Here is a 26,060-nt window from a genome sequence, read left to right on the forward strand (position 1 = left end):
CGTTTGTCGACGATACCACTTGGCTGGCGCCTAACTGAGAATGTTTACAAGAGATCATTGATATTGCGGGGAGTTTTTTTTCACTGAATTCTATCGAGATCAACCCAAGAAAGATAGAACTCCTGGTCATTAACCCCGCCTCCGAGAATCGCAGCGTCATGCTTGGTGGCGACACCATTGGGGCACTCCCGTCAGCGACGGCTGCCCGGGTGCTCGGAGCTTGGCTCTTTGCCGACGGCAAGGGCGCCCACACTCGCCAGCTGATACAACAGGAAATTAAGTCCATTTACTCTCTGCTGGCCAGGAGAGCTATTACAGATAAACAGGCAATTTTCATCGCTAATAACATGCTCATCCTTCGCATTCTGTACTGCCTCGCGACAACCATTCTTACTGACCAAGAGATTATCAGGACCATCGGTCAGTATACCGGGACGGTTCGACAGAAGGTGGGTCTGGCGAAAGGCACGCCTAACAGCATCCTTTTTCATTGTCGGCTTTAGGCTCCGGCACTTGGAGATGTGCAAGAGGAAGAGCAGATATCACTGCGTTGCTACGATTCAGCGACCCAGGTCTGGTGGGTCAAGTCATGACCGCTAGATCAGATGCACACCAGGCTAAGTGCCGCTTGCCGATTCCGCCGTGTCAAGTCCCTGCTATTGGAGCCCAGTTCTCCAAACACAACTTTCTCGGCCATGTGTGTCGCCTTATGCACAAGCGGCAGATCGCCTTCCGTGAACCATCCGCCGCTACTGCGTCCAACCCATTGGTGGCCCTCCTTCTGCCACCAAAGGTGTACCGCAAGTCGCCGCCAACCCGCGAAGGACAATGTGTCACGTCTGCGAGATGTCACCGCTGCAGATGGTACTGAACTGGCAAGCTGGGACGAGCTATGCCGGCGTCTGCACATCAAAGGTCGGCAGCGTCAGTGGTACGTCGCACTGAGACGCCATGCCTGTGTTCCACCTGTCGACGATACGCCGAGTACTGGTGTTGAAGAGAACTCGGACGAATACACTGATGACTCCGACAACATTCAAACGCAACCTGGCGAGAATGCAGCTGCTGGTGTGCTATCGGACGATATCCCTCGGTCATACTTGTCTATTACTCCCAGCAGTGGGTCCGAGGATGAGCCTCTTGTTGACCCCCGAGCTAGGCGACGCGCAGAAGCCCAGGCCCGAGTGGCTGCTGCTGGCGCAGAGGAAAACAATTTTTCTAAACCTCCTAGTGCCATTTCTGCATGCTATGACAGTAACGGAGGTGATGAGGAGGTTTGTTTGTTTGTGAAAAAAGACAAAGGAAAGCAGCCTGTGCACGCTGCGCTGCGCACGGACATTGACCCCGCAGAAAATTTCTTCACGCAAACACCGACACAATCAAGCACACTATTGTTGACTGACATGGGGGCCGTCGAGCAAGATCCACCTATGTACTATTGGATCCTCCTGTTCCAGAAGCACATCGTCGCAAAGGATCCCCTGCGGCAAGTCCTGTTGCTCGTGGATAATTGCTCCTGCCATCAAAAAGCAGCGGATATTGCAAAGAGTAAAGGTCACATTCCCAACATCACCGTCGATTATCTGCCCAAGAACTCGACGTCAGTAACGCAGCCACTCGATGCTGGAATCATTGCTGTTTTTAAAATGCGCCACAAGGAGCTCCTTACAGTGAATCTGGTAACCAAGTTCCTCTGCAATGACGTCGACGATGCCGATGATACCCACGATGCCGACGATGCCGATGATGCCGACGATTCTGAAGAACAGCCGCAAGCACAATTTTCCAAAGGCAAAGCACCAAAAAAAGCGTCAGGACCGAAAAAAAAAAGGCACCAACCAAAATCAACAACCTCGAAGGCTGGAAATATGTCGTTAAAGCCTGGGGCACTGTCAAGGAAGAATCTATTCGCCACTGTTTCCACCACGTTCCAATCATCAGCAAAGACCAAAAGATTCTACTCGACAGCCTTGGCCATAATGCAGAAGTCGCCAGCGCACTCCAAGTCACCTATCCTTCCTAATCTCGAAAATGCTTGATGGCATGCCCTACTTGGAGAAGGTGGTCCTCAAGGAAAGCGAAGGCGACCCGTTTTTTGCACGAAAGTTCAAAGCAGTAAAGTCAGGGTCGCTGGTCTTGGATTCGGATGACCTCCCTGAGGATGATAGTAGCGACGAGGACTACGTTGCATCGCCACTCAAGGCACATCTTTTTCTGACAAGCAAAAGAGGGTCCCCCCTAAAACAGGACGTTTTCAGGTCGACCAGAGCCTTGAGCTTTGAAGCCAGACTCATTCTTGCAGAGTCGTCTTGCGATTCTGGAACTGATTCCAAAGACAAAAAAACCGCGAACACGATGGACTCATCAACGGAGCACTTTATTCGAGGCCAAATCCACGAAAAGCTGATGGACGCAGCCAAGCTGATGGGAATGCTTCCACAGCCATCAAGTGACGCAGTGAACACCATCGACCTACTTGCCGATTCGTTGTTGACTCAAGACTACACAGATGCCGCCAGTAACTCATACTTCAAGAAGTTCATCGGCATCCAGGCTAAGATACTCGCGGACCATCAGTTAAAACGGGCCCAGATTCGTGAAAAACGCCGAATGGAAAAAATGAAACTGGCCGAGGAAAAAGAGAAAGTCGAGTCATACATCCCAGGCAGAAAGCGCGGTTGATATCTGCCCCCTTGTGATTTTACGGAGGTTGAGGAATGAATAGGGAAAAAGAGCAGAAAGCAGAATTGACCAATAAAAATGCAGGATTACATATGAGGTTCGCATCGTCTGAAAAATTTCAGAGGATGCGAACACGGACTGTATTAGGTTTTGGGGTTGTGCCTGTATAAAAGGAGGATTGAAGCCAGGGGTCTTTTGTTCCTTGTTCCAGTTGAACAAGAAGACCGTTGTGCTGATCACTCGCTACAGTGTGCGTAGTTGTGCGTTAGGCCCTTGTATTCAGTGTGGAACACAAATTATTCGAGCATTCAGATTGGGAGTTTCCTTACTCCATACAACTGTAAAAGAACTATCTCCAAGCGCAACACCGCAAATCCAAGCCTTAACTCTAAACTTTATTACCCCACATTCAGTTCCCTCCGTATCCAGAACGCCCTGAAATCAAATGCGCGTCAATGGAAGCCCTGGACTTGTGCACTTATAAGGTAATATGTACAACGCTTACGACTGTCTCACTTATACGTTATATGGTCTGTGCCAAACACGTTGTCGCATAGATTAGGATTTGAAATTGAAGTCTGGCCTTAGAACTTAAAGACTAGTCTCATAATCCGCCTGGGCCAACCTATAATAGATTACTTAATAGCCACATACATATAACTCAAATATAAACTTCTTCCTTTTCTAGAATATTGTCTTACTCTTTCTTTGGATCTAAAGAACCTTAAACGCGTGTATGCGTGTGTAGCACAGCAAAAACGTGGTGCGTCTTATTTAACGCTCTTAGACGCGCTTACAGTATTCAAGGGCATGTGAGCGATCTGCTAGTGAATCAGAGCAGTGCCAGACAACCGCTCCAATCGATTACGGATACCATAGTGCACACCAAGAGTTCAGACAGGTTTAGTCAAGAAGTGTGCGATCATACAACTATCATATCCTTTTTTGTAGGCCAACAGTCACGCGCGTATAGCTCAGCAGAAAGATATTATTTCGTTTCTTTGAAAATTGGTTTGATCTATTCTAAGTGCAGTAGCAGCAAAGTCAAGGGATCAAGGGCAGTGGTCAGTTAGGAATGCGTATAAATGAATGCTGCTTAATGGTCATAAGCGGGGTCTACATATTCGTGTCTGTGGCCTATTGTACAGTGTCGTGACGGTGTTGTCATGGTGCCGGGTTCCATCCTGGTTCTGCGTGCCGTAACCGTGCAGCTTGGTAACCGAGTGGTAATCCTGTTGCAGCTGATTGAAAAAAGGTGCAGTCAGCTGGCGATGCAACCAAGGATAATGTTGGATAAGATTCTGGGACGAGGAAGCGGCAAGATGGTAATCGGTAGGATCCAGAGAGAAGTCGACGGTAGGTCAGTCAACATTCTGGAACTGGGTGAGATCAAGAAGCATGTCCGTGGTTGGTTCGATGAATGGTACGGATACCTCGGCCTTCAAAACCGCTGGAGCCAGGGTCGAGATGGGAGAGACAGCACGAGCCGCGGAGCTGGATCAGGGAGAAATGGTATGACGGCATAATGGATCCACCGACCAAGGAAGAACTTGCGAAATGCATCTCAGATGCACCCAAGCTAAAGGCTCCAGGGGTATCCAGGATCACAAACAACATGCTGAAACATCAAGGACCACTAGGAAGTCACATCCTTTTCCAGATCGTAGGTGCAGCTATCATTCAGGAGGAGGTACCCAAGGACTGGAGCACAGGGCTCCTTTACTGTATCCCAAAGGCACCAGAATGGCCGGGTAACATGGCAGAAGTTCGACCAATTGCGCTTTTGGAACATGCACGAAAAACTATGTTTGCGATCCTCACGAACAGACTCAGCGCGATCCTCAGCCGGCATAGCATCTTGAGGGGTCCGAACTTCTCAGCGCTCAAGGGCACCACCACGAAGGACCCATTTCACATTTTACAGGCTGCCATGGATGATGCTATGTAATTTAAAAAGGAACAATAAATTGCCTTCCAGGACATGAAGAGATGCTTCGACTCAGTTAATTGCACTCCGGACAGCATGTTATCACGAGGCCTGCGTCGGCTCCGAGTTCCAGAAGCGTTCATCCGTCTATGCGAGAATATCGCGGTAAGCAAGGTCAAAAAGGTCATCACAGAGTATGGGACCACGGAAGAATACCACCCATAGTGCGGACTAGATCAGGGCGGAGTGGAATGTCCGTTAATGTGGCGGGTCGCATACGACGCACTACTTTGCGAAATCATGGACAACATGGAAGGCTATATGATGCAAGGACCACCAGGGATGCCGAAAATAGGAATGCTGGCTTTTGTGGATGACACAACATGGCTCGCTGGGTCAAAACAGAACATGCAGGACATCCTGGACGTAGTGACGTTTTTCTTTATCTTGAGCGGAGTCGAGATCAATGCCAAAAAGACCAAAGTCATTACACACAACAGCAAACGTACAGGGCAGGAGACCCTCATGTTTGGAACACCCGCGGAGGAAATCAGGCCGGTCGAAAAGAACGAGGAGGTGCGGATTCTCGGCGTCTGGGTTAACGAAAGAGGAACATCAACGCCAACACAATCACTGGAACGGGAGGTCGACACTATTTGCAGCATCCTCAAACCGAAAGCCGTGACAGACCGACAAGTCATTTATGCCATCAACAACGTCCTCATCCCGAAAGTGGTATACAGAATCTCAGCACAAATTATGTCGCCAACTTCTGTACGCAGAATGACAGGAAAATATTTGAGACTGTGGAAGATGAAATGCTAGATGCCATCAACAACACCCAATAGTATCATGCATCACCATCGGCTTTATGCGGTCAAAAGTTTGACAGACGCTCAAGCTAAGGCGTAGATCTCGACACGCTACTTACAACTGAACTACAAGGGACTATTAGGGACAGCATGCCGAGCACGGATATTGATGTTGCAACGAAGGTGCGTCATGGAGATTGTGCCCACTCTGGACCCAGGACGAGTGAAACGGCGTCGACAAAATTTTACCTCCGACGTATGCCAACTCATGGAGGAACGTAACATATCGTTTGACATACAGCTCGCAGGCGACTTTGGGTTACCAGACAATACTATCAGCACCCGAGAGTGGTTCATAAGAGATACAGATGCTCAAGTCTGGAGGGAGCTGGTCAAGAGAACAACTCTTTTACAATGATCAATTATTCTCGCATACATCGGATCTGATTCCATGGAGTGATTTTCGAAACGCACTGACCCATTACTACCTCCTGCATGATTTAATGATATTCACATTATACTGATAGGTATATTGACAAGTGGTGCAAGGGTCGTCGGGCTACCTTGGACAACGAGAGTGATGGTGCTGTCGACGGTGCGGAGGAGAACTACCTCTGCCCTGTCGAAGGCGAGACAGAGGACGAAGAGGCGATGATTGCAGACGAAGAAGCAGCACTGGCTCCTCAAGTGAAAAGCGGAGAAGACGATGAGAGGGTGCCAAACGAACAAATTGCACCTCCCCCATCAATCATCGTACGCCCTAGACTGGAGGAAACAGTGGAAGAGCGTCGGCAACGAAAAAAAAAAAAAAAAAAAAAACATTTGTGGATGCCGCCTTGAGGACCGTTAGCAACCATCCAGTACAGCGAGATGTGGAACGCGAGCGCTGGGAGGTCGAGTTCGAACGTGCCGAGAAACAGAAGGACAAAGAGTGGCTAGTAAAGGAGCAGAAGCAAGTTCAGCGAATCCAAAAGGCTCAGGGAAAAATAATGACAATCAGGAGACGTCAAGCGACCCAAGCAAGACAGATAGCCCGGCGGCGAAGAACTCGAGAGCTCATGGATCAAGCAGGGGCGGCAGTGCAGGCACGCAACGGGACGCGGAGACGACTTCAGCAGGACGCGGAAAGGCGCTGGAGGAAGAGGGATCAAGCGAAACGGAAGCGAGCCGAGAAGCGAAGGAGAGTGAGAGCAAAGGCGAAATTGACATTCGCATGAGAATAGAGGCCAGAAAGGAGATGGACAAACGCCAGACGCCGAGGAGGACGCCACTGCCACGTCAGAGAAATCCAGTCATCGACACGAACGGGCTTAATCTCTCACAGGAGACGCTCCAGTACATTTACGACCAGAGGGGGCAATACTTTGGTCAGGCTACCGTTACATTGTACTCTTATGGCTCCTTGATGGAAGCAGGAACAGGAACGGTTAGTATAGCATTTGGAGTGGTAGTCTAGAAGCCAGCAGGATCATACCGGAGCGTCATCAAGGGAAAAGTCTCGGGTTACGCATCACCAACGAAGGCGGAGCTGGCGGGTTTGCTGACAAGCATTCTAGTCAGTCCACGAGACAAACCAATGACCATTAAGATCGACAACTCAGCTGTGGTCACTCAGTTTAACGCACTGGTGAAGCGACGGTCGGATTGCACCGAGACACAGAGGCTCAGGTCACCGTACGTAGTGTGGTGGGCGGCTGTCCACAACGCCTATGTTCAACAGGAGAGTAAATCACAGTGGAATAGATAAGAGGCCACGCAGGGAACAAAGGGAACGAAGCAGCGGACAAGGAGGCCAAGTCAGGCCACACTGGTACGCTATGGGAACTCCGACCGAACCAGCACAACGACATGCAGTGCCAGGTTGAATGACGGCCTTCACTCGACATCATTCACAGTTGTAACGCACCGAAAGGCTATTTCACCAGCCCTGCGGACCATTGGAAGAGAGATCAAGAAAGCGCATGGCATGCTACCTACGCTGCCATACATGAGGGGCTGGCTTCCGCACCTGTATCAGACGGATGTGTGTAGGATGTGTGAACAGGAACGTGAGGATACTCGACATTTGTGGCACTGTCCAGCAAAAATGGAGACGCAGCAGGAACTGTGATCAGGAACGATCGAGGAAGTGAATGCAGTTGGAGGACGAGCATGGAGGAGCGCAAGGGAGACTTGGGAAGAGGAGACAAAGAAAGAGAAAGAGAAGGGACGCGACATCAGCAAACGCAAATCACCGACGTTCAAAAAGGCCAGGTTGGACGCAATTTGGGACGCGCTTGAGGTCACAGTCAGGGGCATGGGAGAAATACGACGGGGAGAGGTAGCGGCAGGATCTGGACCACGGTCTAACACCCAAGTGCATGGCTTAGTCTTGGAGACGCGTTTTTAACACTACAGAACGGATCGAAACATACATGATCAGCCGCTTTGTGAAGGCCATTGAGGAGACCGGCAGAACAGAGATCTGGAACAGAAGGCGTAAAGTCACCGTCGACTGGGAACGAGAACATGGGATCACTGCTGTGAGCGAACGCGCTCGGGGGCGCAACTGTGTTGGAGAGCATAGACGTAGCAGTAATGATTTTATGGGATCTACCCTGAGGCAACGACAAGTACCCGATGTGAAAGAGATCAACGACGCTGCAGATGAACGGGTGCAAGGGCACTATCTGGGACAGCTGAGACTCGATGTGATGGAGCGATTAGGAGGATGTCAATCTCTTAAAATGTCGGAGGACCGTGGCTAAAGGATGACTTTCGCGCACAACAGACCACGTAGGAAGCAGGGGCCATCGGTTCACGACTCATGCGGTCATTGATTATGTTATATGGATCCGTTGCGACATAGTCGGAGCGGGCAGCTTGCTGTTTGTTTTCTGTCCCACCTGTAGGTTTCCTTCAGACCGCAGTTATAAATCCCATGTCTTTGAGGGTTCTCGTTAATTTTTTTTCAGAGTTAGTTGACTCGACTTTGAACTTGCGGCTTGAATATCACTGTAACAATTTTCTATATTTTTGACTAGTAGAGAAGATACATCAAGACTAGAACCCTCTATTTAAATTCAATAAAGAATTATAGGCCCCTTCCAAATGACTTAATCTAGCAAGGCCATTGGGCCGTTACGAATTTTGATCCTCAGCATGAAGACGCGCACAGAAGGTGTCTATGCATTAGTATTACTGTACAAGCAGCAAAAATGCCGAATCATGCTAGACTGTTGACTTAAAGCGGAAAGAAAGAGTTTACTATTGAGTGCTATTGGACCCAGACATCCAGCTGGAATTAAGATGAGATGGAATTGTCTTCTATTATTAAGACAATTATAAAATGAGGCGCTGAACCTCCGTATTGAAGATCATGCCGACGCTTCTAATTATTTAAGCGACTACGACTCTGAAACAAAAATATCGGAAGACTCGACCCTGCGCTGGCGACTCACCCAAGGACACGAGTATTTATATGGCGAAGGGTTCGATGTACTGATGAGACCTAGAAAAGGGTTGGTCATCTCGTGCACTATTTATGCCCACGAGGGAAAGAAACAAAGAAAATGGGAAAACGAGAATGCAATGCTCGAGAAGGGGTTGGCGGACAGAATAACAAAATTGTGGAAAGCCCTAGTATTTGTCGGCCATGGATACACTTTTTTTATTTGCATTACAGACTGACCCTTTTTACGACGCATTCTTTTCCTTGACGGATTTGAGCACACGTTCCCGAAGTAGCTTTTCACGCAATTCATTCTCCAATGTCCTCGAATCAACTGCAGCTGAAGCAGGAGCAGGAGCAGGAGCGGAGGTTGCCTCTGCTGCAGCCGCGTTCCTGGCCTTGTCCTTCACATCTTTGCTATCCTTGGGATCACGTCCATTTCTATCCGCAGTCCTCTCCACTGGGCTCGTCGATCTTGACTTTGCATTGACGGATTCAATCCTTGATCGGTCTGCAGACTTACTTCTGGATCGACTCCTAGATCGGCTCGTCGAACGCAAACGTCTCCGCTTGGTCTCGTCACGATTCCGTGCATTGTCGCGATCCTGATAATTCTCCCTGTCGCGATCCTGATAATTCTCCCTGTCCCGACCCTTACTCCTGTCCTCTCGTCCATAGTGCTCTTGGCGATGACTTTTTCGGTCCCGACTGTAGTCCCTGCGAGAGCCGCGGTTACGGCTTCGACTGCGACTGCGACTGCGACTGCGACGACGAGAGCTGGTCGTCCGTTGGTAATGGTCATCCTGCTTATAATGATCGCGACGATCGCTGCTGCGATCTCTTCGACGTCGGTCATCATATCGTCTACTGGCTTCATGTCTCCTGCCGCTATCATATGGCGGTGCATCTCTGCTTCTGGAACGAGGGCGGCGTCTATCCCGTCTTGAATCATAGTCTTTGGAATGACGATCTTCGCGTGGTCTGTCCTGCAGTGGCGCTTTGCCGTCTGCGGAATTTTCAAACGATGACGCTTTGGGGCGCGTAGCATCACGGATCGCCTGTGCCTTCTTTCGGACCTCCTCCAAAACTGCACGCTCCTTTTCTTCCTGCTCCCTGACCTTGGCCAACTCGCCCTCTTTGAGACGCTATGAATGAAAGTGTAACGAAAGAAACCGCGTTGTGAGCATGCGCTTTCTATACAATGGCACTTTTAGTTGACAGATGAAGACTGGTTCATGATGATGGTACCTTGGCCTGCAGGAGCTCTTCCTTTGTCTGGTCCAGGAATTGCTGTGGGATTCCCCCAAGGCTGTTTTGTGCGCTAAGCAAGAGTTTCCAGAGTTCAAGCATGAAAACCTGAGAATTCTTGTCGAGGAATCCCTGGAGGTTGATCTGCATCATCTTTGGGTCTGGTAACTTTAAGTGAGAGAATGCGTAGAAAGTTGTTTGTAAGATTGAAGGGTAGATGTTCGGCAGTACCATGCTTTTGCGACCAGAAAGAGAACAAGAGTTTCTAGGACTTACAGGTTCTTCCAGCATGCCAAAGGCGTATTCTACGACGACTTCGTCCTCGATGCCGAGCAATTGACTGACGCGCTGGGCCATCCATCCCTTAATGACTTTCATGTTGACCTTTTTCATATCCACCTAGTTTCAGAAAACAGGACGTAAGCATTAGTCGACAAAGGACGTTAGAAAGGTTGTCCATCTTCAACTGCTCCTCCTGTCCCCACAAAATAGATCAGACCCCAGTCAAGATGCGTACCTTTTGGCTAAACTCTGATGGAAAGTTCATCGACCGAAGTAGTTTCTTTTGCTTGTCGCTGAAACGTGCATCCTGATCGGCACTTGTGCCCTGCGAAAAGAATAAAAGAAAACAAGTCCATGGTGATGATTAGATTCGCTATGTTCCATTGGTGTTTCCATCCTGATCGGATGAATGTACGTCCTTGGCTGTGGTACCTTGAAGAATCCTGCGTCTCCCATGGTTGATTTGAGTTATCTGGTTGATCGTCCGTCCGCGCGAGTTGGGGCTGTGTGTGGGGGACACCTTCAGTTCAGTGCACCGAAAAGGTCATTTCTGTGGCTTATCCTGTTCTCCCTCATACGGTTACATTCAGGGGGAGGGTATCAAGAAGAAGCTCCCAGGTGTTGTCAAGTAGCTCCAGAGAGCCTATATCGTCATTGCGCTCTCACAGAGATCTAATGACAGGAAGCCCCCCCATCCTTTCATCTTCGAAATGCCCGGGATTCTCGTATGTATCCGAATTGGCTTATCCCAGAACGACCGAATAGACTTAGATGGAAGCCATTAATAAAATTCACGAGACCGAGAGAACAAAAGATTGGAAACAGCGATGGAGCGATAATACTTGTCTCCGTTGGTCATTTTCGTTGGTTGGATATGGGCGCTTGCATGAATGCCATGTCTGCAGTCCGCAGTAGGTAAAAAAAAGAAAGAAAAGCCCACTGCTGCGGCAGAGCAGGAAGGGTCTGTGTGAGGGACGGGGGCAAACTACCCAACCCTTGGAGATGAGACTTGATAACGGAGATAACTCTTCTTTCATGATAAGAACCATAGGGTTCTAGACAACCAGGATGGGGAAGCAGCTTTCTGCTCAAGTGGATGTGCCGTCATTTCAACCGTTCCTGGCATCTTAAGTGGAGTACAAATACAGGAGCGCTGCAGCATGTAAAGTGAAGAAGGTACTTCCTACATTCTCATTCAGGCCAGGCCGCAGTTACTCAGCTGCTTTTGTTTTTGTCGTCATGCAGAAGAGGAAGAGGAGGATGAAAACAAACTACTACGGCGCACATACATTTCAGGTTCAAGGAGGAGGACGAAGGGGCCCAGGATGTTACCTCACACATCCAATGACGACAAAAAAAGGGACAGGAGCACGAGGTATTACTAGTCTACGCGGCCATGATCCTAATTAAATATCTGACATAATGGATGGTGCCCCACACCAACTACTGCGCCCACTCGTCAGAGACATAAATAACACATCCCTTTCCCCGCATCCTCGATTACACACCAACAACCACTTCCCACCTTCAAAATACACATTCACTCACCACAAACGACCCACATCCATGTCGATCATCCTCCCCCATAACCCACTCGAGCTGCGCAACCCGTACTCTGTCCTCCTCGAACCAGAGCAGCAAGACTCAACCACCGACATCTGCCATGTCTACACCGCCTCAAAGGCCCTTCTCATTCGGGCCATGAGCGACGACGATTTCGACCGACTCAGTGTCTCCTCTTGGTCCGTCGTCAACTCGACCTACGCCTCCGATGACGACGACGACGACATGGTCAATGATGAGATCTACATCGACGTCTCTGCTAGCCACCTCGCCCCCCTCACAGTCTCGGCCCTCAGCGACGGATTCACAAACATTTCCAAGACCATGACGGCAGCGAGCATCAACAGCTCCATCGCGGTATCTGCACGGCCAGATACCTGGGTTGTCAAAGTCTCGAAGAAACAGCGTCAAGGTCCCTCTTCACAGCATCGGAGACCCAAGACTTCGACTGCAACTGCGCCTTCGCTTTATGATGTGGTCGAGGGCGGATCCGAGGAAGAAAAGAGCGATGAGGAAGAGGTGTATATGGATATGACGGAACATGAGCTGTCAAAGTCGGCAAAGGCGGTCAATTTGAAGAACGTGAGACTGGCGACGGCACACGATCGCGAGTTGTGCAAGGCTCTTCGGTTGACCAGCCTCCCCAAGCGTCCAAGGCGGAAGAACTAGGGACGACTGGTTGTTAACCTAGGCTTTTTCCTCCATGCCTTGTATATGTATTGTACTTACCACTCATAATAATAATAACAAAAGAATGCGCGCTATGTTATGTATTGTATCAATCTTATCTACTATTGTCATTCATGAATGTCCTTTGGAGACAACACTGTACGTGGATTGATCTCTATGAACCGCATAACAACAAACAATGCGATGCTGCTGCAACTTTGGGATAAACGCCGTTGTGGCCTCGACCTCACATCGCATCCCCGTCGCCTCCATGATCTTTCGACTTGACCGGTTCTCGACATAGGCCTCCGCACGCACGATATCGCATCCAAACTCCTTGAACAAGATCTCGTGGGTCACGAACTTTGCAGAACGAACTGCGTATCCTTTGCCGACATACTCGGGACTGACCCAGTACCCGATCTCGGCGACCTTGAGTTCTCGACCGGTTTCGGGGTGGACTTCTTGGGGGTCCGGAAGGATATAGGCGTGGACCCAGCCTATGAGAGGTCCATCAGGAGAGGTGCGCATGGCCCAATGGGTGTTGTAGCCACGTTGGGTGGTATAGTCAACGGCGCGGGAGATGCGGGCGTGGGCATGGGATTCGAGGTAGGGATATTGGAAGGTAGCAGTGCCATTGTAGATATCTTTATTGATGTTGAGAACCCTGACCATCTCGGGAATGTCGCTGAGATCGACGGCGGAGAGGTAGTGAGGCGGATCCTCTGAGACTAGGTACGGTCCCATGGCTGTTGCTGTCTCGCGATCAAATTTGTGTTCTTTTTCCTGCTCCGTGGACATTGGTGACGAAGGAGGAAGGGTGTTATAGAGATAAGAAGAAGAGGGAAGAACTCTTATTGCAGAAGTATTTATGGGAGTCCTATCCAGGTAAACAAAGGTGAGAAAAAGTGAGATTAGCACAAGAGAGGGATTTGCATGCAAATGAGTACAGATGAATGGATACATGGTGACACACCTTCTGGAGAGCGGCGTACAATCTCATTGTCCCTGTTCACATGGGGAGGAAGAGAGAGTACAGGACGTCGATCGATGAACGGCCACCCGTAGATGATGTCCATCCTACCCGTGCATCTGCGCAACGCATCCTCTGCATCCAAGGACTAATGGAAACGTGGATGCAGGATATGATATGCTGAATTAAGCAGCCATGCACCACACATAAATTATTCTTGCTGTGATCCATCTCTCACTCCCACACTGCAGACATTCATACAAAAGACTCTTTCGTTTTGTTTCGTCCACGAAAAGAAAGGGAGCGTGGTTTGACCATTGTCCCCCTCTTTTGCCCCACGCAGATCCGCTGCAGCACTTCATGTTTTCATTTTCATCCTTTTCGGATCTCTGGTCCCGTGTGTGTTGGAATTTCGAACAGAACAAAGACAGAAAAAATGAAAAAGAGAAAGGGAGGAGAAAAGAGGTGAGGAGGACAGCTTGCAGACCAGGTTTCTAAGGAGGAAAAAATACTGTTAAACGTCTCATTATGTATGACATTAACGGCAGTGTCTCTCCCTCCGTCCGATCCACTTTCATTCTCTTGACTCCTCTTCTTCTATTTTCTCCTCCTCCTTTTAATCTACCACTCACGCCCAGGCTAAGCAAATATCCCAGCAGAAATAAACTACCCTCAACAGTCCATCCTTCACACACACCCTTCCCTCCTTCCACCCTTCCCTTCCCTTCGCAGCAATGAAAGTCGCCTGCCTCTTGCCACTCCCCCTCCTGCTCGTCCCCTTTACCCATGCAGCCGACTACCTCGTCCGCTTCAAGGAAGGCCCCATCTCCACCACCACTACCAGTTCCCCCGAAGGTGTCTCTCGGATCCAATCCATCCATTCTCAGGATAATAGTGCGCACCCAAAATTCGATTACGATGCCAAGGAGCTCTCGCTTACGGTCCTGTCGCTCTCCCAGGCCAAGGCCCTAGCGGAACCACATCACAAAGCCCACCATGGCAAATCCAAGGCCCAGGTTGAGACCTCTGAGACCAAAAGCGAAGAAGGAGCGCAACAGCAGCAGCAGCAAGGAGCTAAGATGGAGATCAAGTCAAAGGGACGTTGGTTCACGTTTGACGACTCTCAGTTCCATGTGTGGCATGGAGATTTTTCGGAGGAGGAGGCTGAGTTGTTGGTGGATGATGTCGGTGTGGAGTTAATGGAGAAGGATATCGAGATCCGGTTCGCGGAGCTCGAGAGGTATGCAAATGTGACAGCCAGAACCTTGACACTCGAACAGGCATTTGAGCAGCTGGGCCCACAGGAGATCGGACTCAAGACTGGGAGTAAGATCAAGAGGAAGGAGCTTGTGGAGGATGAGGTCAGTATCCCGCACTCAACGGACGATGAACAGGACGAGAGCGAGGACGAGGGCGGGCAGGGCAAGGATGGTACGCCGCCCCATGAGAGTGGCAAGAAGACTCATGAGGCCAAGGAGTATGTGTCCCCGGTGACGGCAAGCGATCTTCCGGGACCGAGCGGTGCGTACATGATCCAGCAGCACGCACCCAGCTGGGTAAGTTTCATTGGTGGCCCCATCGCAGGCTGTGTGTTAGAATTGTGCGAAAAACTGGCACTGAGACAAAAAAAAAAAAAAGAGCTGGTTCAGTATATATCATATCACCTTACCAACCTTCCCCACCTTCATTCTTCACAGGGCCTGTCTAGGGTCTCGCAGCGCAAACTGCCGCTAGTCACTGACTACAACTACCCGACCTCAGCGGGCACGGGCGTGGATGTCTACGTGATCGACACGGGCATCAACATCAACCACGTTGATTTCGAGGGCCGTGCGCGCTGGGGCACGAACACCGTCCCGGGGGCGCCCAACACCGACGACAACGGCCACGGCACCTTCGTCGCAGGCGTGATCGGTTCCCGAACCTTCGGCGTCGCCAAGAAGGTGAACCTCATCGCCGTCAAGGGTCTCAACCGTGAGGGCACCAGCACCCTCTCCCAGATCCTCGCGGCACTGGACTGGGTCATCAAACAGAACGCCCAATCCCCAAACCATCGAAACGTCGTCAACCTCTCCCTTGGAGCAGGTTATTCCAAGGTCTTGAACTCTGCCGTCGATACCTTGGTCCAGTCCGGGATGTTTATTATCGCGGCCGCCGGGAACGGGAATGAGAAGAACATAGGCCAGAACGCATGCAATTATTCTCCGGCCTCGACTCCGACGGCCTTCACGGTCGGGTCGACGAATATTAATGACCAGATGTCGTCATTTTCGAATTACGGATCCTGCGTGAATATCTACGCGCCCGGTGAGCGTGTTCGATCGACCTGGATCGGACCCACGAACAGAGAAGTCTATACCGATAGCGGCACCTCCTTCTCAGCCCCAAACGTCGCGGGCATTGCGGCGTTGATCATGGCCGCCGAGCGTGGCGATCGTGCCGATGGCTCGTGGTCACCCAGAAATATTGGGAACAAGATCTTGCAGCTCGGTACCAGGAATGTCGTCAGGAATTTTAAGGGCCCTTCGAGCACGAACCTCCTGGCCTTCAATGGTGCCGGTGTCATCGGCCTTGGCAATAGTAGTAATAATAATAATAATAGCAACAACAACAACAACAACAACAACAACAACAACAACAACAACAACAACGACAACAACAACGACAGCAGCAGCAGCAGCAACAACAACAATGACAACAATAGCAACAGCAATAATAATAACAACAACAATGGCTCAAATGGTGGAGACGATGGAGACGGCGAAAACAACAACAATGGTAACGATGGTACCAACGACAACTTGACTCACCCGGGTCAGGTCAATGGCTCGCCTTCTATCAGTAGCTTCTCCAACCATGGACCCAGTCTGAATGTTGTCCAGGTCTTGACCGTACTCTCGACCGTCGGTGCCACCATCGCCGTTTTTTTCTCTTCATTCTAGGAAACAAAAAACTTGACAGATGAGTGACTAGAAACCAGCCGTAGTTTGTAGTCTATGTACATAATATTTGACTTTCTAACTAGTTGTATTTAAAATCGAACTAAAGCATCATATCACATTGTCCGCGATTGTTGTCTATATTATATAGTATATATATTTCCAATGCACTGTTGGAGATTCTCTTAAGATGGCAGATGTGGTCGGATGTATGTATAGAAGGTGAGTGAGGATGAGTGAGGGCGGTGGAGCATGGTGATCTGTATGCAGCAACTACAGCAACATATCCCCGATGCGCATGCCGCAAATTTCGATCGGCGAGGCGGCCTTTTCGATCACCTCGAAACGAAGAAACTGGATCCCCCGCGTATCTAGCTGGAGTCCGACCTTCTTTCCCTCATCCGCGCAATTTACATCCGTAAACCGTACCGAACCCTGTGTCCGTTCCGCCTCTCCTGAACATGTCATCTAAGATAGTACAGCATTCACAAACGCGTCAAGTTCGCATTCAAAATCGAATCACATAAGCGAGAAAAGGGACAAAAAGCAACCACTTACCCATGCATCGCCATCGACACTGGCCTTAATGACCACACTGTTTTGGAGAACCTGAAGTGTCGAGGCCAGGGTCGACCAGATTTCAATCGACTTGGTGTTCACGCCCAAGTCGAGGACTGGAAGCACAAACTGTACGCCAAAGTAATTACTCTTGCCCAGGGCAAGGTAGCTGCGCCAGCAGGTCGAGAGATCCTGATCAACTGCGTAGTGATAGGTATGCATGGCCACGAATTCGGCGCTTGGGTAGTCCAACGCTCTGAAGCGGGCCTCATGTGCGTGGATGTCCCGGCCGTAAGGATCTGCCGGCCATTTGACCGAGTCCGGTGCTGGGAACATGTCCACATCTGTCTGGAACAGGCACTTGTCGTTTGTACAGCTCGACCTGTATAAAATAATAAAAAATAACGATCCAAGAGTAATGATTAGATATTGAGTGCTCAATAGCTGCCTCCCCGACCGCGAGAGTAACAGTGCGAGAAAGAGGTCAAGGAGACTGACCTGGTGTGGCGATCCTTGAAGAGTGGTTTTTCTTCCTCTGCAGCAAAGTCAGCCTTGGCCCCGGCTCGGTGAGGCGATCCCTGTACCAATCCCAGTCCAGACAATACCGTGGTGATACGGACCATCGCATCCGTCTATTCCAAAAGGCCAGAAAAAAAAAATACCGATTTCAAAAAAAAGGTCAGTTAGTATAGCGTCCAAGCATTTGAGAGCAACAGAGGCTCGCTCGCGCTTCATACCATGTGCTCATAGACGACGCTCCATTGATCGATCCTGCCACTCCAGCTCGAACTCTGATCTAGTGGTGCAAGAGCATGACTGAGAACGACGGGATACTGGTTCCTCCATAGCGAGAAGAACAGATCCGAGAGCTGAACACGCTCCTTCCACAGATTGCTTCCACCAAGTTGCATTAGAAACTTGAAAATGGCCTTCTTAGGCATGAACGAGCCAGCGCCGAGCCAAGAGAATCCTGTGTGGAGATCAAACTGTGGGTTCTGGAACATCCAGGTCCGTTGCTGTGCGTACATGGCCGGGACGGTGCTGGTGACGAGACTCTCGGGTTGGTCCACAAAGACGGTGTAGAGCGAGTCGAGCGAGAGGTTGATCCAGTCGTCGTCCTGGAGATAGCAGTAGTCATACTTGGCGAGAGAGCAGGTCGTGTACTTTGAGAAGTCGTGGAGGTTCGCGACCGAGTTGAAGACGGTTACGGATGGCCAGACGTTCTTGGTCGTGTTGAGGTTGCTGTCGTGATCCGCAAAGTCGGCGGCATAGAGTTCGATCTCGGGGTTGTTGTTCCAGATAAGGATCTCTTGGATGAAGGGGTATCGTCGCAGGTGGGCGACGACCGCCTTCGTGCCCTCCTTGCGCTTCCAGGAGAGGATCACGGCCGTGACAGGAACGTACTTTGATGTCGAGGGTTGATCTGATGATGACAAGGAATTGAAGAGACTGGCTGGGTATGAGCTGATGCGGCCGGGTCCGACTTCTGAGAGATCTGTCCGGTAGTTGGCGCGCGAGTCCCACTCGAGCATCATCCGCTCCCGTTCCTGCTGGATCTTTCTCTCCTTCAATGACAGCCCTAGCATAGACGGATCTTCATTGTTGTTGCTGAAATTGCTGCCACTCCTGTTCCCGCTGGATGATTTTGAATCGGACGAGGACGAGAGCGAGTTGGCGACGACATAGAAGGCAACAATTGAGAGGAAGGCGAGGATGGCACGCGAGGGCGAGATCCGCCGGGTGAGGTTTCGGAGGTACGAGCGCAGTGTGCTTGTCCATTGTGCTATGGATCCGCTTGCTGGATGTCCGTGTCTGTGCAGAGGCAAGACCTCTGCTTGACCTACCGAGGACATGGCTGTGTATTTGTCTTGATGCTGATGGAATGAAAGAAGGTGTCTAGATGCCTGGAGAGAGGGTGTCTTGATTGGCTGTAGAGAAGAAAGGTCAGAGGACGAGTGCGAAGGATGAAGATGGTGATGATGAGAAGGAGGGGAGAAGGAAGGGGAGAAGGTGTAGTAATAGACCAATTGACCAATAAGGATGGAGCACCAGGCAGGGACCAAGGAGCACGTTCCTGAGGTGTACTCCGCTGTCGGGGTAATATTCAGGCGAATGGAATATTCGTCCCATTGTTATCAGGAAGACTTGTCCTATGAAGAAGTACGCTGACGGGATATCGATAACCATACGACAACCATGGAGTAGCCATCCTGGCTCCTTTGGATATTTTCTATACACTGCAAGCAGAAGAAACAAGGGTCGTGATTGGGCGGGCTGAGTGAAACCAACAAGGTCTTGTTGCTTATACTCTCTTCACAAGTAGGAGCACCCACTCCCTATGGACAGCGGACCAAACTGAAGCTGCGACATAACGCATAGCTTACTCTTTGGTGGATTATCAATAGCAATTTTCCTATCCATCTCGAATAGTGTTGACGATGGCATTCTCTTCACCATGGAATCTTACTACTGTGCAGGTAGGCAGTAAAAATGATAATTGCGAGGGGACATGGCATAGAATACATGGAAACGTGTTTATTAGATAATTTAGATAATGAATGAATGCATGGGTTAGATATGGATACTATAAAATATAATCAGCCCTGGCGGATACGCTCCTTAACCCAGCCTTCCAGACCACCGGCGACCCACAGCTCCTGGATACTCTTGCCCAAACCGCCAACCCTATACATGCGATCCTCCTTTCCCTCACGACTCACAACGACCTTGCCGCTCGCCAAAGACACAGTCGCCTTCCAGCCCGTGCGATCCGTCAACTGGTCCTTCCCACGCTCTTTGGCCAGGTCGTGGACCAACTCTGGACTCTCCATCAGCAAGAGTCCATTGTTAATCGAGTTGCGCTTGAATGTCTCCGAGAACGATCCTGCGATCAACAGCTTGATGCCTGCAGACAGCAGTGCGGTCGCAGCCTGCTCACGACTTGATCCTGTGCCAAAGTTGAATCCTCCGATCAGGATGTCGCTGGGACGGACAATGCTAGCAAAGTTGGTGTCGTAGTTCTCCATCACGACCTTGCGCATGGTCTCAGGTCCGATGTCGTCCTGGTATGTGTACTTGCCGGGATAGATACCATCTGTGTTCAGGTTGTCGGCGGGGCAGAACAAGAGCTCGCCAGTCATCTGGGAAGGAAAGTTGGGGATTGTCTCGTCCGAGGCTGCATTATCGTCAGAGGACTGGGTCTGACCGCCCTGAGCCGTAGTGATGCTGGTAACAGGGGTCAGCACAGAGCCAAGGGTCATGGATCCAGGAGAGACAATCTTGCCCGAGATAGCTGAGGCAGCAACGACGGCTGGAGAAGCAAGGTAGGCGAGGGCCTTGGGAGAACCCATACGGCCCTTGAAGTTGCGGTTCGTGGCAGAAATACCAATCTCACCATCCTCCAATAGTCCTGTACCCAGACCTAATTCGCCAAAGCAAAGAAGTAGCAAGAGAAAGAGAGTCAGAGGGTGCTTCGATGCGACAAAATGGTGCTTGTTTAGCCAGAGAGACGACTCATTCTCAACTCTTACCAACACATGGTCCACAGCCGGCGGGCAGGGGGGTGGCACCGGCGTCCATGAGAGCTTGCCAATCGCCGGTTTGCTCAACCTCGGCCTGAACTTCGCTACTGGCAGCAGCAACGTAGAATTGAACTCCGTCTGCAATCTTCTTTCCGCGCACGACAGCTGCAGCCTGGCGCAGGTCACTTGCGCGCGAGTTGACACAAGAGACCAGATAGGCCTTGTTGATCTTGACATCCTTTAGGTCCTGGACTGACTGCGCAACCTTGACAGAGTTGGGTCCAGAGATGTACGGGGAAACCGTGGCCAGATCGAGGGTCAGGTGCTTGTGATAGAATGCACCTTCGTCAGGGGCGACCTCATTCTTCAGAACCTGTTCGATCCTCTCCCCGTTGACGCGAGGGTGAACAAACTCCTGGCCAACAGGGACCTTCTTCAGGTTCTTGTTCGTAAACCGTGTGCGCTCCAGAACCTTGATGCGCTTTTCATAATAGGCGCGGGTCTCCTCGTCGATGGGGAAGACACCTGCAAGAGCGCCCCATTCCGTGGTCATGTTGGCGATGGCGAGTCGGTCCTCGATTCCGAGGGATTTGACACCTTCGCCTGTGAATTCGATGGCGGTGTTGAGGACCTCGTCCTTGTTGAAGACGGAGCAGAGGGTGATGATGACGTCCTTTCCGGTGACACCGGGGGCCAGCTTGTTCTTAAGCTCGACCTTGACAACTGGTGGGACTTGCCACCAGGTCTGGCCCGTGGCCCAGATCGCGGCTGCATCGGTTCTGACGATCGGTGTGCCGAGGGCTCCGATGCCGCCGTACATGTTGGAGTGGGAGTCCGAGGCAACGGTGAGAGTTCCTGGGAATGCGTAGCCCTCCTCGACCATGACCTGGTGTCCAATGCCGCGGCCTGCAGGGTAAAAGTCGACCTTGTTCTCGTCTGCAAATGCCTCGATCGTGGCGTACTTTGTAAGGTTCTGTACTCATGCGAAAGTAATAAAGCGAGTTTAGTCATGATAATCTATAGATGTGGATCTCTTTGTGCGCATTAATGAGTTGGCGATCGTTTGCACCTTTTCGGTCTTGTTCTGGACATCATGATCCAATGCAAAGACTGGTTGAGTGGGGTTCTTGAACTGTGCGGCACCGATGCTCTTGAATCTATTTGAGAGGCAATGTTTCCAGCAAAAGAGATCGAGCGAGTTAGCAATCGATTGATCGTAGATCTGTTTTCATCAAACAAATAGCTGTTGCGATGGCTTTCTTACTTGGAGATGACAGCACCGGTGTTGTCATGGGTGAGGACGTGTTCGGGACGGATGGTGACAAAGTCGCCACTCTTGACCGTGTGGTTTGGGGCGAGATCGACTGCATAACGCTGGGCAATCTTTTCGATCATGTTCTGGGGCAGGAAAGCGGTGGTTGTGGCGAGCATCCTCCTGTAGATCAGACTGTTGCTGTTGGTGTAGGTGTTGTAGAAGGAGGCTGTCCTTGAGCGGATTCCTGGGGCTGAGGAGGAGCTCCTCAGGATATTGTGTGCGTTGATCCTCAGCATAGTAACAAAGGCCGTCCTGAAGTTGAGATGGTGGGAAGCGAAGTGATCGTCAGCGGCAGTTTAGGAAGAGAGCGGGGAAAGCGAAGGAAGAAGGGGATGTGAAGAAGAAAAAGAAGAAGAAAGAAGAAGAAAGAAGAAGAAAGAAGAAGAGGGAGTGGGTTGTTCGGACTAGAAAGACCCTTTATGGGAGTTCCTTGAGGTGATACTCCGAGATCGCATCTTGATACGATATCGCATAAAAAGATCGCATGTGCCATTCCATATCATAAAACCCCATCTTATGTGACGACTTTTCTGTCTCTTTCTGGCCTTTGTTCTGGCAGGTAGCCTACCAGGCACTGCTGCACCCAGTGCCGACCTAAGTGTCGACCTCAGTCCTCGCTCCAGTACGGCCCTTCCGGCCTGCGCTGTTCCTGTCATCGTATATACATATATACATATGTATATACTGTTCGCCAGGGGTTGAATGGGTTGGCTCCTGTGGTGTGCATTGGACTAGTCTATGTAGTAAGTGCTTGTGTTTATGTCCGAAGAAGGAGTGAAAGAGCGTCTTTTTCCACCACGTCGATCCTAGTCTTTGACTCCATCCCATTCCGTGTCCATCTCCATGTCAATGTATGGATATAGACCGTGTACCTCTGGATGTGTGTGGAGTACACAGAGGTAGACTATGCGTGTTGATGGTTTGGTGCAGCTGTTTGGATGAGAGCAATAAGAGTGGGTTCCAACTGAGTGGTTTCCCGAAAGAAAGAGATGCAATATATCTCTGGTTGCACAGACACCTTTTGTGCATCCTCTCATTCTTCATGTTTCTCCTCAACGGCGTGGCGCTGATAGCTCTTCCTTCATGAACCTACCCCTGGACGCACACCTCACACTCCCGTTTTCTATTTGGCACACCCTTATTCGTCTTGCTTCCTCCTTAGACAGCGAACTGACCCCATCCATCTCTTTACATTCACTCATCTCTCTTCATTCTCACTCCCATTCCCATTCTCACTCTCACTCTCACTCTCACTTTCACTCTCACTCTCACTCTCACTCTCTTTCAACGGAGGAACCGATTCAAGTCATGATCCTTTGAGTCCATCCCCCTTCGTCATTCTTCATTTCTTCATTTCTTCATTTCTTCATTCTCGCTTTGGCATACCACACTCACACTCCCGCTCTCTTCTCAACCCACTGCTCTTCACTCCCGAGAGACACAGCGAGCGCGAATTGTAACTGCACCCTTCCTCTCCCTCTACTGTCCTTTCCCTTTACTGTCCTTTTCCCTCTCATACCCAACCACAGTCGACTTTGTTATCTCCACCATATCCCACCATTTCACTTCCTTCCTTTTTTCAGCAGACATCAGCATCTTCCTCCCGCTTCCTCACACACCCACCCCCTCCAACTCAACCGGACAGCCCCGACCGCTTGACACGATACATCACACTGCTGCACCACTATCGCCCTTTCACGAACCCTTCCCCTCCCACACAAAGGATACTGACGCATCACACAATGACCCCCGACACAGTGCCACCGTCATTAATGCAGCCCAGTCTGGGTCTCGGATCTCAAACCCCGATGCACCTAGTCCACATCTCGAACCTAAAACTGAATGCCCAGATCTTCTCTTCACGGTCCCTGTCGATCGAGCGACGGATTCTGATCAAGAACTTCCTGACGGCACTCTACCAGATGCATCCGATCGAATGGATCGAGGAGAGCCCCGTGGATGACCAAGACGAATGGATGGAGCAGACACTCTCTGCGGCGGGGATTGAGGGCCAGGCAGAGGCCTCCTCCTCTGCTCAGGTAAGCGAACTCTATAGTACTTCAGCACACAGCTCTCGCATTGAGTTTGTTCCATACCCAATTGCCACGCATCTGCAACACACCATAATTAACCTTGCGTGAAATGCAATTTTAATCAGGAATGCGAATACGATTATTATGGCCATGGCAACTACAGCCCCTCAGAGCACAGCATCCACAGCACTGGTCGAGGAGGACCTGATGAACCCATTCTATCGCCAGCAGCTGCAGCGGCTGCCTCGGTTGTCACTTCACGACGGAGGCCCCAGTCTCTACGGTCCAGCAACGTACCACTTCCGCGCCCGGTCTCGATGGATCTGCCCGTAGCGTTACAGTCCTACCTCTCAACAGTCTTTGATGTCAACTGGTCCGTCGGATTGTCTAGCACAGAGGATTCGTTGTACACGGCTAAACCAGGATCGCACTCGCCCTTGCGCTCGCCAGCGCCAGCCGCCTCGGCTTTGTCATCTGTTCCACCAGTCTCTGCGGGCAACTCTTTTTCTCAGGACCGAGCCTGGAGAACACAGGCAGGAAAGAACAACAGTCATCATCAGCCTCAGATGTATCAGACGCCCGAGGGACCGGACAACGCAAATGGATGGGGTCTAAGCAGATATGGCAAAACCGAGTACGATGAAGGCGACAACAACATCTCTTCTCCACAGAACCAAGACGGCAATCATGGCTATCACCGTCATCAGGCTGGACCTGATAATACAGTTCAACAAAAACAGTACTGCCAGGTACCATCAGGGAAACCGGCTCGACTTTCACCTGTGCCTTTACCATCTACCGCCTATACCTCTGCTCATTCTCAGGCGCACAACCATGGTCAGGACAATGGACACTACGATCAGGGACAGGAATCTCAGACGCATATTCATAATCATATTCATATCCATATTCACAATTATCCAACCGGCATCAACCAACCGCAGAGCAGTAGTGCGAGCACAGGCAGCAGCAGCAGCATTAATAGTAATGAAAGAGGTTATCCTGTTCCGGTCTGTCGATCGAGTCGATACCCTAAGTCGGAACCACTGCAGACTCTGCAGCAACAGCTGATAGCGGTATCAAGAGGAGAAGGATCGACATCAACATATGTGGGACCAATTAACCATGACCCAGTTTCATCGGATTTTCCGCTGCCACCGACGACGAAGCCATACTGCTCTGCACCAATTGCGATTGCAGCGGCAGGACCACTTGCACCCTTCCCTTTGCTTTCGCCCTCGCCTTCAAATAATTCGTCCGCACTATTAAGATCGGGATCGGAAGCATACCCACCCGAGAAGTCGACTGGGTGTTTGTCACTGGGTCAAGAAGAGGAGCAACTCTATCTGGCGACGGCACCACCAGTAGTCCCGGTGTCATCGAAATATACGCGTTCGCTGCCACCACCACCCTATACCCAGTCGGCTGAGGAGGAACAGCAGCAAAGACAGCGGCAGGAGCAACAGGAGATGTCGTATCCGCGGGCGATGACACAGCTATCGATATCGCCGTATCATTCATCGGCCCTGACGACGAAACCACAGCCGACGCTGCCATCGAGTGTGAGTTTTGTAATTTCAGGGTCAGGATCTTCTGTTTCGTCTTCATCGACAGCGAGCGGGAAGAACCAGAAACTGATCGAGTACCAGCAGTACGAGGAGCGGCAGAAAATGTTCTTGCGGGATGATGATGCGAAGGGGGAGCACTCGAGAGACGGATTGGGGTTCATTAAGCAACTGTTTCGACAGGGGTCGAAGAAGAAGGCGATGACGACGACGATGGCGGGGGCGGTGATTAGTGCCCCGTTGTCGTCGAGTGCGAGTTCAGGCACGGTGATTGTGAACTCGAGGACACCGTTTATGCTGCAGGACCTGGTGAAGCAGGATCTGGCAAAGCGTCTTGTGCCGCGCCGGTCTAGAGCTGGATAGGAACTAGACGAGTTTATATTTTTATATATGATAAAGGCGATCTAGATAAGAAATAAAAAAAACAGCGCGTTTTTTGGTTTCTGTAACAGCTGCTGTTTGCAGCTCGCGAAACGTGTATTGAAAGAGATTTCCTGTGGAGGAGATGGGGTGGGTGCGAAGTAGCTGAAGACGAAAAGGAGC

General features: G+C 50.5%; 11 protein-coding genes across 11 annotated transcripts; 7 read left to right on the forward strand and 4 right to left on the reverse strand.

Annotated features, from left to right (window-relative positions):
• Nucleotides 1–828: 828 nt before the first annotated feature.
• On the forward strand, nucleotides 829–2,023 carry BC939DRAFT_481942 (uncharacterized protein; the record flags this gene model as incomplete). Its single annotated transcript, XM_051559070.1, has 3 exons — nucleotides 829–864; nucleotides 924–1,274; nucleotides 1,832–2,023. The coding sequence occupies 3 exons, from the start codon at nucleotides 829–831 to the stop codon at nucleotides 2,021–2,023; spliced, it is 579 nt and encodes a 192-aa protein (XP_051406578.1).
• A 1,636-nt stretch (nucleotides 2,024–3,659) lies between these two features.
• BC939DRAFT_533488 (uncharacterized protein) lies at nucleotides 3,660–4,630 on the forward strand (the record flags this gene model as incomplete). The annotated part of the gene is made up of 2 exons (XM_051561700.1): nucleotides 3,660–4,143; nucleotides 4,251–4,630. The coding sequence occupies exons 1-2, from the start codon at nucleotides 3,849–3,851 to the stop codon at nucleotides 4,628–4,630; spliced, it is 675 nt and encodes a 224-aa protein (XP_051406579.1). The 5' UTR covers nucleotides 3,660–3,848.
• Nucleotides 4,631–10,084: 5,454 nt separating this feature from the next.
• BC939DRAFT_403704 (PWI domain-containing protein) lies at nucleotides 10,085–10,837 on the reverse strand (the record flags this gene model as incomplete). The annotated part of the gene is made up of 4 exons (XM_051552761.1): nucleotides 10,085–10,267; nucleotides 10,376–10,498; nucleotides 10,617–10,706; nucleotides 10,814–10,837. 4 exons carry the CDS (start codon nucleotides 10,835–10,837, stop codon nucleotides 10,085–10,087), a joined length of 420 nt encoding a protein of 139 aa, XP_051406580.1.
• Nucleotides 10,838–11,744: 907 nt separating this feature from the next.
• On the forward strand, nucleotides 11,745–12,679 carry BC939DRAFT_42050 (uncharacterized protein). Its single transcript, XM_051553076.1, has one exon. The coding sequence runs from the start codon at nucleotides 11,804–11,806 to the stop codon at nucleotides 12,611–12,613; it is 810 nt and encodes a 269-aa protein (XP_051406581.1). The 5' UTR covers nucleotides 11,745–11,803; the 3' UTR covers nucleotides 12,614–12,679.
• A 66-nt stretch (nucleotides 12,680–12,745) lies between these two features.
• BC939DRAFT_481945 (acyl-CoA N-acyltransferase) lies at nucleotides 12,746–13,414 on the reverse strand (the record flags this gene model as incomplete). Its single annotated transcript, XM_051559071.1, has 1 exon — nucleotides 12,746–13,414. One exon carries the CDS (start codon nucleotides 13,412–13,414, stop codon nucleotides 12,746–12,748), a length of 669 nt encoding a protein of 222 aa, XP_051406582.1.
• A 1,701-nt stretch (nucleotides 13,415–15,115) lies between these two features.
• Nucleotides 15,116–16,528, forward strand: BC939DRAFT_403705 (peptidase S8/S53 domain-containing protein; the record flags this gene model as incomplete). The annotated part of the gene is made up of 2 exons (XM_051552762.1): nucleotides 15,116–15,142; nucleotides 15,284–16,528. 2 exons carry the CDS (start codon nucleotides 15,116–15,118, stop codon nucleotides 16,526–16,528), a joined length of 1,272 nt encoding a protein of 423 aa, XP_051406583.1.
• A 270-nt stretch (nucleotides 16,529–16,798) lies between these two features.
• On the reverse strand, nucleotides 16,799–18,936 carry BC939DRAFT_481947 (uncharacterized protein; the record flags this gene model as incomplete). Its single annotated transcript, XM_051559072.1, has 4 exons — nucleotides 16,799–16,993; nucleotides 17,084–17,465; nucleotides 17,582–17,715; nucleotides 17,821–18,936. 4 exons carry the CDS (start codon nucleotides 18,934–18,936, stop codon nucleotides 16,799–16,801), a joined length of 1,827 nt encoding a protein of 608 aa, XP_051406584.1.
• Nucleotides 18,937–19,680: 744 nt separating this feature from the next.
• BC939DRAFT_481948 (uncharacterized protein) lies at nucleotides 19,681–21,999 on the reverse strand (the record flags this gene model as incomplete). Its single annotated transcript, XM_051559073.1, has 4 exons — nucleotides 19,681–20,504; nucleotides 20,614–21,577; nucleotides 21,674–21,761; nucleotides 21,869–21,999. The coding sequence occupies 4 exons, from the start codon at nucleotides 21,997–21,999 to the stop codon at nucleotides 19,681–19,683; spliced, it is 2,007 nt and encodes a 668-aa protein (XP_051406585.1).
• Nucleotides 22,000–22,927: 928 nt separating this feature from the next.
• Nucleotides 22,928–23,284, forward strand: BC939DRAFT_468800 (uncharacterized protein). Its single transcript, XM_051557953.1, has one exon. The coding sequence runs from the start codon at nucleotides 23,003–23,005 to the stop codon at nucleotides 23,237–23,239; it is 237 nt and encodes a 78-aa protein (XP_051406586.1). The 5' UTR covers nucleotides 22,928–23,002; the 3' UTR covers nucleotides 23,240–23,284.
• On the forward strand, nucleotides 23,259–24,002 carry BC939DRAFT_497345 (uncharacterized protein; the record flags this gene model as incomplete). The annotated part of the gene is made up of 2 exons (XM_051559718.1): nucleotides 23,259–23,958; nucleotides 23,991–24,002. A coding segment is annotated over one exon (320 nt), but the record flags the coding sequence as incomplete, so codon positions are not given.
• Nucleotides 23,662–25,880, forward strand: BC939DRAFT_508224 (uncharacterized protein; the record flags this gene model as incomplete). The annotated part of the gene is made up of 2 exons (XM_051560973.1): nucleotides 23,662–23,958; nucleotides 24,078–25,880. The coding sequence occupies 2 exons, from the start codon at nucleotides 23,662–23,664 to the stop codon at nucleotides 25,878–25,880; spliced, it is 2,100 nt and encodes a 699-aa protein (XP_051406588.1).
• Nucleotides 25,881–26,060: the final 180 nt, after the last annotated feature.

Source organism: Gamsiella multidivaricata, assembly GCF_025024155.1.
Source record: "Gamsiella multidivaricata strain RSA 2152 chromosome Unknown BC939scaffold_122, whole genome shotgun sequence".
Lineage (NCBI taxonomy): Eukaryota > Fungi > Mortierellomycota > Mortierellomycetes > Mortierellales > Mortierellaceae > Gamsiella > Gamsiella multidivaricata.